The following is a 17,205-nucleotide window of genomic DNA, read 5'->3' as shown; positions in this document are numbered from 1 at the left end:
TTTTTTTACATCCTCCCTTTAATAAAGTATTTCTTACCCTTCCCTAGGGAGGGCTGGTGATGGTCACAATTATGCAATGAAATAAATAAATTTATTTAATTGCAATAATAAAATATGCATTGCTGTTAAAAGATTGCACTTCTTGTAGTGTTAACCTTCGACAGCATGTGCAGACAAGGTAAAAAAAAAAAAAAAAAAAAAAAAAAAAAAAAAAAAAAAAAAAAAAAAAAAAAAAAAAAAAATAAGATGAAAAACTGTCATTTTATTTCAAAGGTGCCCCGAGGGTTTTAAAAAACAAACTATTTTATTCATTTAAAGTCTGAAAAAAATGTCAGTTCATGTCGTTATCTTGGAAAGGAAAGAATTTAGAACTTTTTTGTCACAAATGACTAACAATGGCTTTATGTTATAAGAAAACTGTCATGGATTCCTTACTTTCGATGATGTCACCCAGTCCTTGAGCGTAGAGCAGGTCCTTCAGACGAGACACCTCCTCCTTCAGCTCACGCACCAATCGGTTGTTAGGATCCTCGTTGATGACGGCGTTACAACGAATCTGCTTGGCTCGGTCAGCGTATCTGTGGAGCAAAGGGTGGGGTCGTTGTGGACGTTAACACGGATGACTAAGTGGATATGGCGTGTCGTGAACAGATCTATAGCCTGGAGCTGCAGTTCAAAGCAGTCAGAGATGTTTGTGAGTGAAGAACCAGCAAAAAGTACCATGGGAAAACATTTGGTTTCACAGTTATCAGCCAGCAGGAGCTGTGCATCGTCCCAGTATGCCAGATTGAAAGAGTGAAAAGTGACTCAAAATGGGACAAAAACAGTCAAGAGTAGCAAAAAAGAAGAACCAATTGGTATGTAAGGGCAAAAGATAGCTTAAATGAGCAAAATAAGGCAAACAATAATAAAAGAAGGCAAAAAAAAGTGGAACAAAAAGAGGCAAAATGTAAGTAAAAAAGAAAAGTATATTTGCTGGAAATAATATTTGGATGAAAAGTGGAAGATAACTGGATAAAAATCTCAGAGAGAACTTGCAAAAATTGACAAACAAAAAAGAAAAGGGATATTTATAGGCAAAAAAAACAACTAAAATCTGAAAAAACTGTCAAAAATGTTGAAACAAGAAAAAAGGAAAATGCAAAATGGCCAAAGAAATAGGGAAGAAGCATCAGAAGCCAATAGTGATAAAGTCCGTGACCAGCAATGAGTGACGTGTAAGTAAAGTGACAAAAAAAGAGCAAGAAAAGAATGAAAAGTGACTAAAATCGGCCAAAAGCAGTCATTAGTGGCAAAAAGGGGCAAAAAAAAGGAAACAGGTGGCACATAATGGCAAAAGGAAGATTAAATGGGCAAAGTTTGGCAAACAATAGTGAAAAGAGTAAAAATGTAGGGAAAAATGGTAACAAGTGGTATTTATTGGCCGAAAGATAGCTCATTTAGATGAAAAATTGCAAAAATAATGGTTAAAAAAGTGTCAAAAGTGTGAAAAGTAACTAAAATGGGCCAAAAGAAGTCAAGATTGGAAAAAAATGGGCAAAAAAAGAGGAACCAAGTGGTATGTAATGGCAAAAGGTAGGTTACATAATCAAAATGTGGCAAACAATAGTGGAAAAGGGCAACAACGTAGAACAAAAATGACCAAAAATAGGAAAAAGGAATATTTATTGCCAAAATCTGAAAAAAAGGTTCAGAAATGCTGGAAAAGGGTAAAAATTGGACAAAGGAAGTTGCAAAATAGCCAAAGAAATAGAAAAGTTCCCCCTTCTATAGTTTTCAAGGGCAATAATAATTTTAATTAAGACATAACGAGCCACATGTTGAGTAACACTGACTTAATAACTTGATAATGGTTTTAATAAATATTTGCTCATTTAATGTTGGTAGCCTCAGAGCAGACAAACCCTGAGGGTCACGGACCTCAGGTTGGCCGTACCTGAGTGTGCTGAGGGTTTCATCGTAGTTGATGTCAGCCGGACTCAGCGCTGCTACCATGGCAGTGCGAGAGTTTCCTCCTGAACGGAGCAGCAAAGACAAACATCAGAATAGATTGGAGTAATAACAATAATAATAATAATAATAATAATAATAATAATAATAATAATAATAACAACAAACAATAATCCTACCCAGGTTTTCTCTCAGGAGCCAAGTTAAAACTGAATCTCTGTAAGGGATGAAGCTTTCCACTTTCTTCTTCTTTTTATTCTGTTAAACACAAACACAACATCATTTCTCAAGACTTGCTTTAAAAAGGAAACAATGAAAACTAGAATATTTGCATTTCCTGAAGGAAATGTAAGTGAGGATGCAGGTGCACTGCATTAGCTTAGCATAAGCATTAGCATTAACATAAAATTAGCTAACTTTAACATTTACCTAGCATTAGCATTAACCGAACATGAGCATTAACCTAGCAAGAGCATTAGCACTAACTTTGCATCCTGACTAATAATTCAATTACCTTATTGGGTCCAGAGTCCTTGAAAGAGAGAAAAGTAAAAGCAGTTTATTATTTTATATCTCAAAGAACGTTAATAAAAGTGTTAGAATTCTGTGTGAAATACAAACCACTTCAGCCAACGCAGAGATGACTTTCCCCAGCGTAGTGAGAGATTTGTTGATGTTTGCTCCTTCCTGTGAAAAGACGCCTGTGAGCTTAATAAAAGGTTCACATCATTTGTTTTTCTGTATCATCAAACAGAAATGAACTCACCTTCAGCCTGGTCCCTTTGGCTCCAGTGGAGTCGGCCCTTTCACTGCCAGCCAAATCCACCAAACTGATCTTACTCACCTGCAATCAAGAACGTATATAAATGTTACTGAGCATCCAACAACAGCAAAAAGCACCAAGGGAAAACATTTGGCTTCACAGTTTTCAGCTAGCAGGAGCTGTGCATTGTCCCAGTATGTCAGAATGAAAGAGTGAAAAAGTGACTAAAATAAGCCAAAATCAGTCAAGAGCAGCAAAACAATGGGCAAAAAGGAGGAAACAGGTCATATGTAAAGGAAAAAGGCAGTTTATTTAAGTAAAATGTGGCAAACAATAGTGGAAAAAGGAAAGAAGTGGTATTTATTGTGCAAAAGGTCACTTATTTGAATGAAAAGTTTAAAGTGGCAGATAATGGTTAAAGAAAGGACAAAAAATGGATGAAAGTCTTAAAAAGAACATGCAAAAATTGACAAAAAACAGGAAAAAGGGATATTTATTAACAAAAAAAAGTGTCAGAAATGTTGAAAAGGGGCTAAGGAAATTGCAAAATGGCCAAAGAAGGGGTTAAAAAGTGCATGGGGGAGGGGCTGACTCAGCATCAGAAGCCGATGGTATTAAAGTCTGTGACCAGCGATGAGTAACGTGTAAAGAAAGTTACAAAAAAAAAGTAACAGGTCACATAAAAGAGCCTAAGAGTTAAATGTGGCGACAAAAAGAGACAAAATATCGGGAAAAAAGGAAGCAAGTGGTATTTATTGGGCTAAAGGTACTGTAGCTTATTTGGATGAAAAGTTGCAAAAAATTGGTTAAAGAAAAGACAAACATTGGATAAAAGTCTCAAAAAAAATGAACAAAAAATAGGAAAAAGGAGATATTTATTATAGGAAGTCATCATCATTCCAGAGCAGGGTGTCACCATGTGGCGTTATCATTCCAGGCTTCCAGGCTAGCGTTGAGCTTTCACTCATTATCGTTAATCATTGCACCAGTCAAGCAGCTGGTGAGAACATCCAGTGAGGAAGGAGCTGTGTTACCTTCTCTGAGGTGTTTTCTGTGTCAGTGTCGTGTCGTTTCTGAGTGAAGATGATGTTAAAGACGGCGTGTGAGCGGCTGCTGGTTTCATTCATGTTGGTGGCAGCTACAGTCCTGTACACACACACACGCACACACACAAATGATCAGACTCCCTCAGTTTCCATGAGCACCAGGTTAGCCAGTTGAGATTTAGTCTAATATTTTTTTACTTATTCCTCTATTTCTATTTTCATTTATTTGTGTTCATATACATTGTCCTTCTCTCTTTATTTAATTTCAAATATTTGTATTATGTTGTGTTTGTTAATTTATTCATTTATCTCTTTTTTAAGAAGTCCCAGACATGATGTAGTGGAAAAAAAAATTGTCGCCACAAAATACTAATAATATTAATAATATAAATATGGTTACTGGTGGTTAGCGTGGCCAGTGCTGAGCTTACAACGACAACAGATTGTTTCAATTACAATTATAATTACATCATAACTGTAATGAACTCTAATTCTCTAATGATTAATTATGAAATTAAAAAAACATAATGTAACTGTGCCCCCTCAGAGGCTTTGGAGGAGGCGTGTTCTGTGGTCATTCATTACAATCATTACAGACATGCGTGCGTCTCTCACCTGGCCTTGTTACCAGAGTCCATCAGATCCTGGATGTCGTTGTAGGAAGTGACGGCGAGCTTGGACAGATCCTCCACGTACGGCCCCATCAGAGGGTGTTCACGCACACGCAGGTTTCCTTTGTTTTTAGGGTTCAACAAGTCACGCACACGTTCACAGTATATCTCCATGTAGCTCACCTGCACATGGACAGATGTTTATAATGAAAAGTTGAAGCGACTTGTCGACAGGACGTGTATTTGAAACAACTTGTACTCACCTCGACGGAGTAAGACATGCTGTTGTCCATATTGTCGCTGATCTTTGTAAAAAGATCTTCACATAACTACGCAGGAGGAAACAATATCACAGGAATTACAGACATTTTCCAGAAACACAGAAATCAGTAACACATTACTGGAAGTTTTATACATAAAGGCTGACATTACGCTGACATTATTATGACATCACACAGGTCATTAGCATTAATAAGGTGTCATGAAGGCTGTCATTAAGTGGTGTTTGTTACCTTAACTCTACATAACCCTAACCCTACATAACCCTAACCCAGCATAACCCTAACCTAGCATACCCCTAACCCAGCATAACCCTACCTAATCCTAACCCTACATAACGCTAACCCTAACCTAACCCAACATAACCCTACCTAATCCTAACCCTACATAACTCTAACCCTAACCTAACCCAACATAACCCTACCTAATCCTAACCCTACATAACGCTAACCCTAACCTAACCCAACATAACCCTACCTAATCCTAACCCTACATAACCCTAACCCTACCTAACCCTAACCCTACATAAACCCTAACCCAAGCTAACCCTTACCCGACCTAACCCTAACCCCTAACCCTACATAAACCCTAAACCTTACCTAACCCTAAACCTTACCTAACCCTAACCCTACATAAACCTTAAACCATACCTTACCGTAACCCTACATAACCCAAACTCGGGGTTTCCACTGTATAAGGAACCAAGCCACATCAAGCCTAAAGACCCTCTTCCTAACAGGAATTAACCAAGGAGCCTGTTTCTTTATCACAAACTGTTCACAAAATAGCTGCCCCAGCAACTTTGATGTGCATAGCTAACCCCACTATGCGGCCTTTTGAACCCAATAATGCAGCGGATAAGACTGGCCCAACACTTTGAAATGTTAAGTACAAACTCTTTTTACGACTCCACACAGAACATCCGTTTTCTCCCTCCTTTTCAAACAGATACCTTTGGGATGCTGTAAGATCACAGAACTGTCCCACTGACCCCTGACCCCTGTGGTAAAATGTCACAGAAGGACACTTTCCAGGCCCCTCCTCTGAGATGTGTCCCAGTGAAGAAGAGAACAAAGAAATTGTATTATGTTTGAAAAGTCACAAATGAAAACATTATTGGCATGGTTTCAGCAGAAATTTAAATTGCAAATATAGTCTGTCCTATTCCACTCTTTTCAGATAATTTTATACCCACAGAATGCTATTTTAAATGTTTCATCATTTAAAAAGTGCTTGAAATACCAGAAAACATCACAAAAGTTAGTTTAAGGTATCTACTGCAACCATATAGTAAAGAAGAGGCATAACATGATTTTTGACATTTATGTTTACGAGTAATTATAAGTAAAATTCATTAACCGGTTCCTTAAGTGATCCTAGGCTATTTTCCAGTCGTGTTTGGTATCAAACTCTTTCGTAATACATGATATTTCAAGATATGTCAAAAACTTTTTTTTTTAAATATGCTGAACTCATTATTATGGTTTATGTGTAAATCTAGGAATCATCCATCCTGTTTGTCTTTGTCTCACATAAACACACACCCCAGACACACCCAAAGGCAGCCAGCTGAGATGCTGGCAACTTTAAACCAATCAACGAGACTTCCTTCTTGGGAGGCGAGTCTCAAAGATAACCTTTTAAAAGGAAGAAAACCGCCCAAAATTTCAGTTTTGGGACGCTGGCGTTTCATGGTCAACGCGTTTCCCTTTCCCACCTTTTCATTTAGTCTAGAAATGCATTTTATCATGATTTAATTATCCCATTTCAATTGATATTTTGACTGTGTTAATTGTTGAATTTTGAATAAAAGGTTAAATGTAATCTTTGATTCCTCTGATTCATTAAAGCTGTGATTATGGTGTAGACGTTGCTGTTAGAATTCACTTTTCCCTGGTTTCACATTGATGAGTTTAGTCTAAAAACTTAGACATATTTCTCCTGTTAAAAAGAGTGGCACCCCGCAAGATTTGAAGTAATATTAATAATCATAATTAATATTCTTATTTATATAACCCATTATTAATAACTCATCCTCCTACAACTGGATACGTCTGTTTTTTTTGTTTTTTTTAATAGTGAATTACAATGACAAACATAATAATAAAGTGCAGCAACATTCACAAACAAGTACGGGCATTTATGTAGTTAATTAAGCCAGGAGAATAGATTGAATGACATATGTAATTAGAAAAAAAAGAGAGTGAAAGGAGAGGAAACATAAATAAATTAATAAAAATAAATAACAATAAAGGGATGACAGGGAAACACTAACACTTTTCAGTGTTTTAAGGTATTAAAACATAAACTTTACCTTTTGTTGTTGTTGCCCGAGCCACATTTTTTAGCTACAGCCAACAAAGAGATAATATGATGAAATATGATCTGAAGATTCTTATTTTGAAAAGTAACCGGATGTTTTAATGTTTAGTAAGTGCTTAACTTCCTGTTCCACTGCATTTGCTCTGTGCTGAGTTGATGCATCGTGCTCCGGCATCAGCCAGAAATAGAAGTCCTGCGTATCTCTGCCGAAGGACTCCGGATTGTAGGAGCTGGGACGAAGCAGACACGCAACGCACCGGACCCGCTGGAAATGAACACATAGACTAAAGTGTGAACCTATCAGCTCCGCTGGCGTGGCGGAGATGTAACGCAGCGGACCCGCATCCAGGGGAAACTGGGGGTAACTCCTAGCCCTACCTAACCCTAACCCAAACCCAACTTAGCACTTTCAAATAAATTTTAGAAATTGCAATTATTTTATCATTTTTTTTTTTTTTCTGTTCGTTTTTCTGTTTCCTTTATGAATTCTTGAAGTTTTCTTTTAATTATAATTAGTCTAGGGTGTCTAATGTTTTTAATTTCTTTTAAATTGTATTTGGTTTTAAAATAAAAATGTATATACAAATATTAAAGAGAAAATTTAAACAGAATAGAAGATTTTTTGGAAACAGTAAAGACGTCCTGCTGCCCGTGCCTTACCTTTTAGCCCTACCCCTACCCCTACCTAACCCCACTATATCCCTCCACCTAACATACTGTAGCTCCAAAGATATCATAATTTAGCAAACAAAACTTATTGACACCTTATTCATGCTAATGACAGATAATGACAGCGTAATATCAGCCTAATGTATAAAACTAAAACCAAAAATCTCAGTGACTTAGTACCAGTGGGATGATCCCCTGCTGGTCCTTGACATCCTGTTTGCCCATCATGGTGTAGGACTTCCCAGCGCCCGTCTGACCATAAGCAAAGATGCAGACGTTGTATCCTTCAAAGGCGTGAAGCAACATCTCCTCTCCGATGTCTTTGTACACCTGCACCTGGGAGGCGTAATTTACATCTTCTGGCTGTGAACATAGATTAACCATCATTAGCTTGGAGGAATATGTATGAGCTGTTATATAGGAAAGAAAAGAGTGTGAGGCAGAAAGACTGACCGAGGTGTGGGACCAGTAGGAGTAATCAAAGTTGAAGCTCTTGTTGTCTTTGGCTTGCTTGGGGTTGATGATGGCTGAAAGACAGGACATGAAACACAGGTCAGACGGGGGGGGGGGTGTAACTGGATCTGAGAGAGGTCGCTGTCAGCACAGTGCTGATAGACTGGGAACCGACTGGGACACCTCTTCTTTTTGACCTTTGATATGTGTTATTTGTAGTTTTACAAAGTCAATATCCGAATAATCGTTCAATATACAGTATGAAATAAGAACATTAATATACATAGGTTAAAGGTTGCGGTCAATTATAATTGTAATTGTGTAACTGATAATACTTACAATTATGACATATTATGTAATAACCACATACTGTACATCTATAAAAGTGTCCCGTATGTTTTATGAACATAAAGTACAATATCCCTCCAGCTAAAATGCATTGAGGAGTGAGGTAGTTTAACAAGTCTGATGGTGTGTTCACAGACACTGGTCATCAACACGATGCTCGCAGGCCCCAGGTAGCCCGCATGGACCATGAGAGGGGTCCTCACCAATGAGCTGTATCTAAAATCTGATTTGCTTTCCAGAGTTCAGATTTATACATATAACAGATGTGGTTAGTACTGACTAGAGTTAAATACTGCTGGCAAAGTTTTAGTTTTAAATTAACCATCTTTAAATGTTTACTTTCACATGACAAATAGTTTTAAGTGTCGCAGATCTGGTGTGTGGTCAGCAGGATGAATTTTCTATAAAATGTAATACAAATGAAACAATTTCATAAATTAGGAAAAACAAAGTGTTTCATGTTAAAACCTCAACATTTCCTACTCTTTTAAGTTACTGCTAGCCTTCCTTTATATTCTTACCTGATAAATAAAGTGAAACTGTGAAAATGTAGCATTAAAGAAGTGCTTTTCTAACTGGCAGCCCTTCAGACTATATGGTACCTAGGAAGTGGCTCACAGGTTGGTGATCTCTATGTAAATTGTTTTACTTGGTTAAAAAACATGATTTAAAAAATCAATTGGGACATTTTTTGGATCGATATGATAATTGTGCAGTGAAATATCGCGATATATCCCGTATCAATTTTTTCCTACACCCTTAGTTTTGGAACTACTTTGTCATAAAAGCAATTTTTAAAACAAGCAAATCTTACAATTTACTCAGAATTGCAGACTATTGCTTTACAGCAGCTGTAATTTTTCATTGAACCTTTAGCACCTGACAGAGTGTGTGTGTGTGTGTGTGTGTGTGTGTGTGTGTGTGCGTGTGTGTGTGTGTGTGTGCGCGCTGCAGTCTGGTGATGCTTTCACTGGTAAAGCTTCCTCCTGCTCCCTGAGTTCCAGACCACTTTAGCTGCTAATGCAGATGTGGTCGATACCAGGAGAAAGCCTGGTGCTGAGTGTGAGCTCAACTTAGTATCCACAGTTACATCCTCTCTTTGTGCTGCTGATGCTTTGTTTCCACTGATAAAATATAGGGCAGTGTTTCTGACGCAGGTTTCAGGTTTCAGCCCATTTCTCTCCATGACTCATTCAGGCACTGGTTGACAGAAAAGCAGGTGCACCCGAGGTCTGTTTCATATTTGTCCAATAGAGGCGACACAAAGAATTGGATGATTAGCCACCATTCATCATTAGCTTAGTAAACTCTGCTTTCCTGTTCTGTAGCTTTTTCCTTTGATACATTTTGGCATTTCTGCAGGTCTGCTCTTCAGACTGCTGAAACTAAACAAAAGGTTCAGAAAGTGAAGGGTGACACAGTTGCGACAATATTTCAGAAAACATTTCACTTTTAACAGCCTGTTTGCAGTCCTTTGGGTCACATCACCTCTACACAGGTTCAACAGCTTTTGTTTCATTTAACAGACAAAATTTCAGCTTTATATCTATTTATCTGCCAGGTTCTCGCCAGCAGTTGATCATCGGGGGCTGAACACTGTGATTGGGGCTTTTTTGTTGTTTTTTCCTTTTTTAATCGGTACCATCATAATAAATATTGCATACATGGACACAAAGGGACTTCCAGGCCTACATGGGTTGTTTTAACTATTTTTAATTTGAATAACCCAGAAAAACATCATCATCATACATCAGCATCACTGTCTATTTAATACAGGCGATCTGGTCAGATGCCCCCACCTTCACCTGAGAAACCCCTGCAGCCAATTAGCTATCCTGATGTTGCCTGTGTGCATCCTCCTCTTTGTAACCTATAATCACCGTCCAATATAAACAGTAAGCTTCATAATCTAAACAAAAACAATCAACTAAATAAAACATATATTGTATAAAATGAATGAGTGGAGGCGCCCCCGTGTCCATAACCATATCAGTCCCAACATTACTGCGGGTCCCACATAATATCCAATTTAAATTAGAAAAAAAAAGATGGTCTTTGCTCTTGGAACAGGAACAGCTCAGAGAATGGAGAACAATGTAATTAGTACACATTTGTGCGTCTCTGTTTACACCAACAGGCCCCTCCCACCACCACAATGGGTCAGAGGATGTAATCAACACCCTTGTTTTGTCCCGACACGCGGGCAGCTTCTCCTTTGCTGCTCTATTTCGCGGGAAATGGAAGCAAATTATCCTGTGTATACGTGACTCACATGACGCTCATTGGCCGACAACTAGGAGGGCCGAGAGAGGGAGTTTTAAAGCTAAAGCGCGTCTTTGAATCAGTCTTTAGAATCAAATATTATTTCTTGTTCCTACAATGTTGGTGAGTATTTAATAGTGAAGGACTTATACCAATCAAGAGTAACTCCATTCATCATCACCTTTTGGAACAAAGGTAAAACAAAAAAAAACTTTAGCTTTATGTCACAAAATTTGGCCACGAAATGAAGGAAATAGTGTTTCAGAGGGTTATAAATAAAAAAAAAAGTGCATTCCAAGCAGCTGTGCCACACTAAGAGAACCCCTACGCTGTGAAAAATTGTTGGTGAGAAACCTGATTTGTTCAAAAAACCCATTGCCTTTATGTCATTTTTCTACATTTCCCTATTTACCTGAGAATTTTAATGGAACATAGATTATTTATTGAAGAAAATCTAATGCCTGCTATTGACTACCCAAAAAAACATGCATTGGTTAAAAAGTAATTAATACTAAACAAAACAGTTTTTAACACCAGTAATAATTCATGTAATTGAGTACAATTTAAGCAGGTTAACAGTACTTGTACCTGGGTACAAATTGTCAGTACTCTTTCCACCTCTGCTGAAATTAATGAATGACTCAATTAGTCCTTTAGAGTTAAAAAACTCTTTATACAAAGTTTAAAAATGAACTAATTAATCAACATCCAGCTGCTTCTCAGGAGCAGATCCATCCCAGTGTTGCTTTCTTATCTCTAATCTCACAGTGATTCATACAGCGTCTGCTTTAACACAGAAAACAAGTCATTATTTCAGAGACAGTGACGCGTGTGTGTGAGGGTTACAGAGAGAGATAGACACATGACTGTTTCATCATCTGCACCAGAGAGAACTGTTTGAGCCCAGGTTTAATAGGCAGATGTACATTATAAAGTCTACAGTGTTCATCGTGTCCCCTGTGACGCTAATGGTTGTTTTTATGATGGACACCTTTATAGTAGCTGCGTGTTGGGTTTATAGAAGAGAGCAGGTCTGAACGTCATGTCGGGAGCAGCAATCACACAGTGTGCAACTACAGTTCAATTCTAATCATTTAGATTTATATAACACTAAATACAACCAAGTCATCTTGTAGCTCTGATTTGATGACATCATAGGCAGCAGAGACAGGAGACTGAGGCTGTGTTGTAAATGTCATACTAACGTACTACTCATACTAAGTTTGACATCTAAATGAGTGTGTAGTGTGTTCACATTAGATAATATTACAAGATTGAGTACATGAGAAATACCCAGATGTATATGGGGACTTTTTTTAAAGGAACATAGGGCAGGATGTATTAATCAGACTCCATAGTGACACCATGGTGGTTAGTGTAACTGTAGCCATCAGCCAAGCCGACGCGAGGGCGCACATCAATTGTTTACAGCTGATACTGTAGATAGAGGATGGATACCCGACCGAACCCTGACGGGACCCAACGGCACCGGACGGGTCGGCTTCACACAGATATTTAGAACTGGTGTTGAGGTTTGGTCACATAGTGTTGTTTGCGTGCAGCGTTCTTCCTTCATGAGCCGCGGTAGAGGAAGAATGGAGCAGAGGACAATTATAAAGGAATACACCATTGAACATTCCTTTTCTGCACAAAAACATGGATTGTCCTTATCTTTGATACCCGTGAGCTGATCTGATGTTGCCATCAACAGTTGTTTGTTAAAAAAATTGTTGCTTACCACTAAGTATGTCATTTCTTTGAGAAAAAAATGAGGTTTTAACTGTTGGGTCAAACTCGGATGAGAAAATGCGGCTCGGTCCGCAATCCAACTGTGACACGGTCTTTTATTTACTCGCCATTCCTGTGACTGTTTATTGCAAGACCTGTGCATATGCCTCTGCATACATCTGTAGAACCAAATAGTAGTTTATTCTCATTCTTTTTTGTTTCCGGGTTATTGGGACGCCTCTCCAAGCTGTCGAGAATGCGCACTAGCGTCATTTGACTTCACGTCCGCAAAACTGCGCGGGGAAATCAGTATCGTAACAAAAGTACAAAATGTATCACAATCTTTTCAAGGCAATAGGTAGAAATATGTGTGGACTCATTGACTTTGGTTGTGAGCGATTCATCACCCATTACCATTCAAAAAAAACTTTAAGTGAAAAAAGTTGCGAGGACACAAATTTTTTTGAGGCAAATAACAGGTTAGTACACGTTATATTTTTATTTTCTGCTGTGCTGCTGATTCATTAGAGGAGTTATGGCCTTATAAGTGTAATGTACGGCTAAATTAGCAGAGATTTAGCGCTGTCCTTGGTGCTGAAACATGGCAGATTTTATAGCTGTCACTCAGAGTGAGAGATGGATGCTCCAAAACGGGTGATTGTCCGTGCTTCTTTAACACTGATTCATCATTCTATTATTAAACATTTAGGTTAATTGGTTGTTTGTGTTCACGTGATGTTATTGGCTCATTTAGTTAGCAAAAGACATTTTAAAAAAAATTATTACGTGACATTTTTGTCTCTCTCTTACTGCCGGAACAACACGTGGCCGGTGTTCCGAGACCTGATGATTTAAGCACTGGGTATGTTTTATGAAAATAAGACGCAATCAACTTCCAGCTAGAATGTATTGAGGAGTGAGGTAGTTTAACAAGGTCTGATGTGCTTCACTGACAGAGAGTGACCAGCCTTTGCAGATGTTCGCAAAATTAAATATTTTTTTCGTTAAAAAACTTGATTAAAAAAGAATAGATTTGAACATTTTTTGGATCGATAAATCATCATGCGTTGAAATATCCCGATTTAACGCAGAACCGATTAATATTTAGTGAAAAACCCAAACAAATGGAGAGTGGAAATCAGTTGCATTAGTGTGACCCAATCCTTTTTAGGACACATGAGGAGTTAACATCTAAACTATTCATCCAGTGAAGCAGATTCCGACTGCAAACCTGGTAGAGAACATGACCACAGGGCTAGCAAACAAACGCTCAGGTTAAAAATCAAAACCTAGTTTTTTGGTTTAGCTGAGATTTGAAACTTGTTAGTTTGATTCCTCTCAGTAAACTTGTTGACATTCTTTGTGAATCCCAAAATATTAGCGCTGGTGGACACAAAGCTGTAACTTGTTGTCAGATGGTGAGATTGTTTTTAGCATAGGGCTGTTTGCTCCGATCCCATTGGATGGGTCGTAGAAGATTAGTCCCATGAAGAACGAAAGGGCAACGAGCGCACGTACACACACACACACACGCACACTTAAGTGAGCCAATGGCTTCCCACAAACTGAGAGAGTGACAGTAGTATTGTTGTTGGTGAGATGGTCCCTCCCATGCGGATGCTCATTAAGATGCAGGAGAGGGCTCTGAGAGAATAATGGGCCTCCATTTAGCCGCCAACTTGGTGCACATACTTCATGCCTACATTTAAAGTCCTTGATGTGAAAGGAGAACAGCCTTCAGGAGCAGGCTGTTCTCCTGAGAAAATCCAAAATACTTCACAGTTTTCACACAGACGTGATGCAGAAAAATTAGCAGCCTGCAGCTGAACCTTTTCAAATACAATTTTATTCATTTCTATTCAGATGTGAGATTAAAATCCCATTTTATTTTTTGTACATCTATATATATGGGTGTGTGTGAGATTTTTTTTGTCATCTTATGTGTTTTTGTTACTGTTTTATGTGTTTTTCTATTATTTTTGTGTATTACATCATTTTCTATATTTTACTTTATTATTGTAGTTGTCTTGTGTGTCTTTGGAGTCATTTTGTGTATGTTTGCTGTTTTGTATGTTTTTTTAGTCAAAATGTGGGATTTCTTCTTTTTACCAAAACTTTTAAGTGTTGACAGCTAGTTGGAAACAAACTGTATTTTAAACTTAGAGACTTTGCCTGTATGTTTTCCAGCGTGTATGTGTATGCACTCCTTTGTACAATTTAAGATGATTTATTATTCTAACATAAGAAGTTTTAGACTGCAGCGAACCAAACTCACCCTGAATTAAGGAAAACATTCACACTTTTTTAACTCTTACAAATGTCTAGATGTGGCAAAAGTACTAGTCTTCAGTACTCAAGTAAAAGTAAAGACACTTCAATAAAAAATTAAAACAAATGTACCTTCAATAATAATAATTTTAAACCAGAAAATTCTATATTTTTTATTTTTAATAACTTGTAGAATACTGGTACATGGAAACAAGTTAAATCTGTTACCCTTTATGAACACCTAGATAATTTAGTACTCATAATAAATACAATTTGTAAATAAAATGTGTCAGGAAAAAAATAAATGCAAATCTTGATCTCTGGGGAAAAAGCTATTAAAAGAGATGAGGAAATGGAGATAGATTGGTGAAGAAGTCTATATTATGGAAGACTTTACACATCACATTAAAACAGGAATCCAAGTTGAAAGATAATCAGAATAAATGGACGGAACATAATCTGTAGGAACGACAAGTTGTAGCTAAAGAAACTGAAAAGACAAACGCGCTCACAATAAACTAATATTTTATCTCAATTAGACTTTTCATGTGAAATTGTCGTGAACTCAAAAGCAGAGGAAAACATTTAGCTTTTGAAACTACATGAAGGTGCACGAGTACAAGCGCCGTCCCACGGGGCCATGAGCTTTCTCTGCAGCTGAGAAACACAGACTGTCCTCAGATGCCTCACTGCTAGACTCTCTGCTCCTGCTGCTAAATGTGCACCTCACCTCAAATGGCTTCACACAAAACAGAGAATCTCAGGTGAGGATACGCATGTTCATTCAGGACTGAAATATACATCTGTGCTGAAGAAAGAAGCTTGATATCTTAGCAAATTACACAACATGTTCAGTTTCTAAAACTATCAACGAATGGTAAATAGAAGTTTTAAATACATGAGAAATATTTACTACTACTTCTGTGAATGCATTACATTAACAAAACCTCTGGCAATTCAATCAGATTCATGGAATTATTCAAATGCTTTTACAGACTTCAGGATAATTAATGTATCAGAATGTATAATCTAGACTTTAAAAGAATGAGCTGTGAACAAGACATCTTAGAAAAACTACACTTGTGTGTATGAACTTATTTCCTATGAATACATTAAATATAACCAAAAGTGTAATCTCTGGTGTTTTTATTGGGAAAGACTGGTTCATCATTAGAGACAGTAATAATGTGAGTGAAAATATTTAACAATCCTGTCTGGATTATGTGTTCAAGTCAATCACAGTCATTATTAAATGAGTTTGACCTTATCTATGGGTCTGTGTAAACATTTTACGTCATCTCATTTAACTTTCAAGGCTATTACATTTTTATGTGTATTAGCACATAGGGATGTCCCAATCAGGTTTTTTTGCACCGAGTCCTTTGATTTTGAGAATTGGCCGATACCGAGTCCCGATCCAATACTTCTATAATACATAAAGAAAAGAAGAGCAAAAAAAACAGATCCAGGATGTCCCTTATTTATTTTATTCACCTTATTTTAATATTCAACCATAAACAGAGCATTTCTGTGATGTAGCTTGATCAATCAAGCAATACATTTAAAAAAAAAATCAAGTTAGACTTTAGTGTAAGAATAAATCATATTAAATAAAAATGAATAGTGCCTCATGTTAAAAAACCCAACAGGCATGTTAACAAATAAAAAAATAAAAGCGTCACAGTGCTGTAAAGTAAGGCCAGTAATGTTCTTTTAGGAACTGCACTCTTAATGTTTACTCTCCTCATTTAGTTTCACAGATTGAAATGTATGTTTTTCTTGATGAGAAGTATGTCAACTTAATTTTGTTGGTATTACAGGTGCAGAGCATGTAAACTATTAGCTGCTTACGAAATAAAGTGTGTGAGGGTGATTTAGAACACACCTGTACGTCTTGTTGTAGGCGCTTGATATAGAAATACTGCAGTAGATTGACTTAGGATGGTCTATTCTCACACACAAACATACGCTCGCACACGCAAATCACACAAACACGCATGCACACACAAACAAACACTTGTGCGGAGCACGTAGTGTTCCGAACGTTGTGTAATCAATATACTGGTATGGCGGTATATTAAACATCATAATGAAAATACAAACCGATATTTGGCCATACCAGCCTGTCATTGGCCAATCCCGTTAGATCTTGGAAGCTAAGCAGGTCTGGTCCTGGTTAGTGGTTGGATGGAGACCACTGAGAATTCCAGGTGCCACAGTGGGGTGGCAGTCACCCCAGTGGTATCTGTCATTGTGTTCTTGGGCAAGGCACTTTACTCACATTGCCTAGTATGAATGTAGTGTGTGAGTGAGTGTTGGTGGTGGTCGGAGGGGCCGATGGTGCACTTTGGCAGCCTTGCTTCCGTCAGTCTGCCCCAGGGCAGCTGTAGCTACAACAGTAGCTTACCACCACTAAGTGCGGAGTGAAAGAATAATCCCTTAATTCTGTAAAGTGACTCTGAGTGTCCAAAAAAGTGCTATATAAAATTGATGCATTATTATTATA

At 37.6% G+C, this 17,205-nt stretch overlaps 1 protein-coding gene across 10 annotated transcripts in view; it reads right to left on the bottom strand.

Moving 5' to 3' along the window:
* kif1aa (kinesin family member 1Aa) overlaps positions 1 to 17,205 on the bottom strand; it is a 110,779-nt gene that overhangs the window by 72,290 nt on the left and 21,284 nt on the right. For all 10 annotated transcript variants that reach the window (XM_028444756.1, XM_028444751.1, XM_028444752.1 and 7 more), the window contains exons 3-13: positions 8,094 to 8,167; positions 7,821 to 8,003; positions 4,634 to 4,699; positions 4,375 to 4,553; positions 3,748 to 3,859; positions 2,717 to 2,794; positions 2,572 to 2,637; positions 2,465 to 2,482; positions 2,130 to 2,208; positions 1,937 to 2,015; positions 436 to 578 (exon numbers count right to left, since the gene is read on the bottom strand). In XM_028444756.1, the coding sequence (XP_028300557.1) occupies positions 436 to 578; positions 1,937 to 2,015; positions 2,130 to 2,208; positions 2,465 to 2,482; positions 2,572 to 2,637; positions 2,717 to 2,794; positions 3,748 to 3,859; positions 4,375 to 4,553; positions 4,634 to 4,699; positions 7,821 to 8,003; positions 8,094 to 8,167 (1,077 nt within the window). The remainder of the gene's footprint in view (positions 1 to 435; positions 579 to 1,936; positions 2,016 to 2,129; positions 2,209 to 2,464; positions 2,483 to 2,571; positions 2,638 to 2,716; positions 2,795 to 3,747; positions 3,860 to 4,374; positions 4,554 to 4,633; positions 4,700 to 7,820; positions 8,004 to 8,093; positions 8,168 to 17,205) is intronic.

This window comes from Gouania willdenowi, chromosome 4, assembly GCF_900634775.1.
Source record: "Gouania willdenowi chromosome 4, fGouWil2.1, whole genome shotgun sequence".
NCBI classification, from domain to species: Eukaryota; Metazoa; Chordata; class Actinopteri; order Blenniiformes; family Gobiesocidae; genus Gouania; species Gouania willdenowi.
Note: the sequence above shows the minus strand (reverse complement) of the source record. Positions and strands in the feature narration are given on the sequence as shown.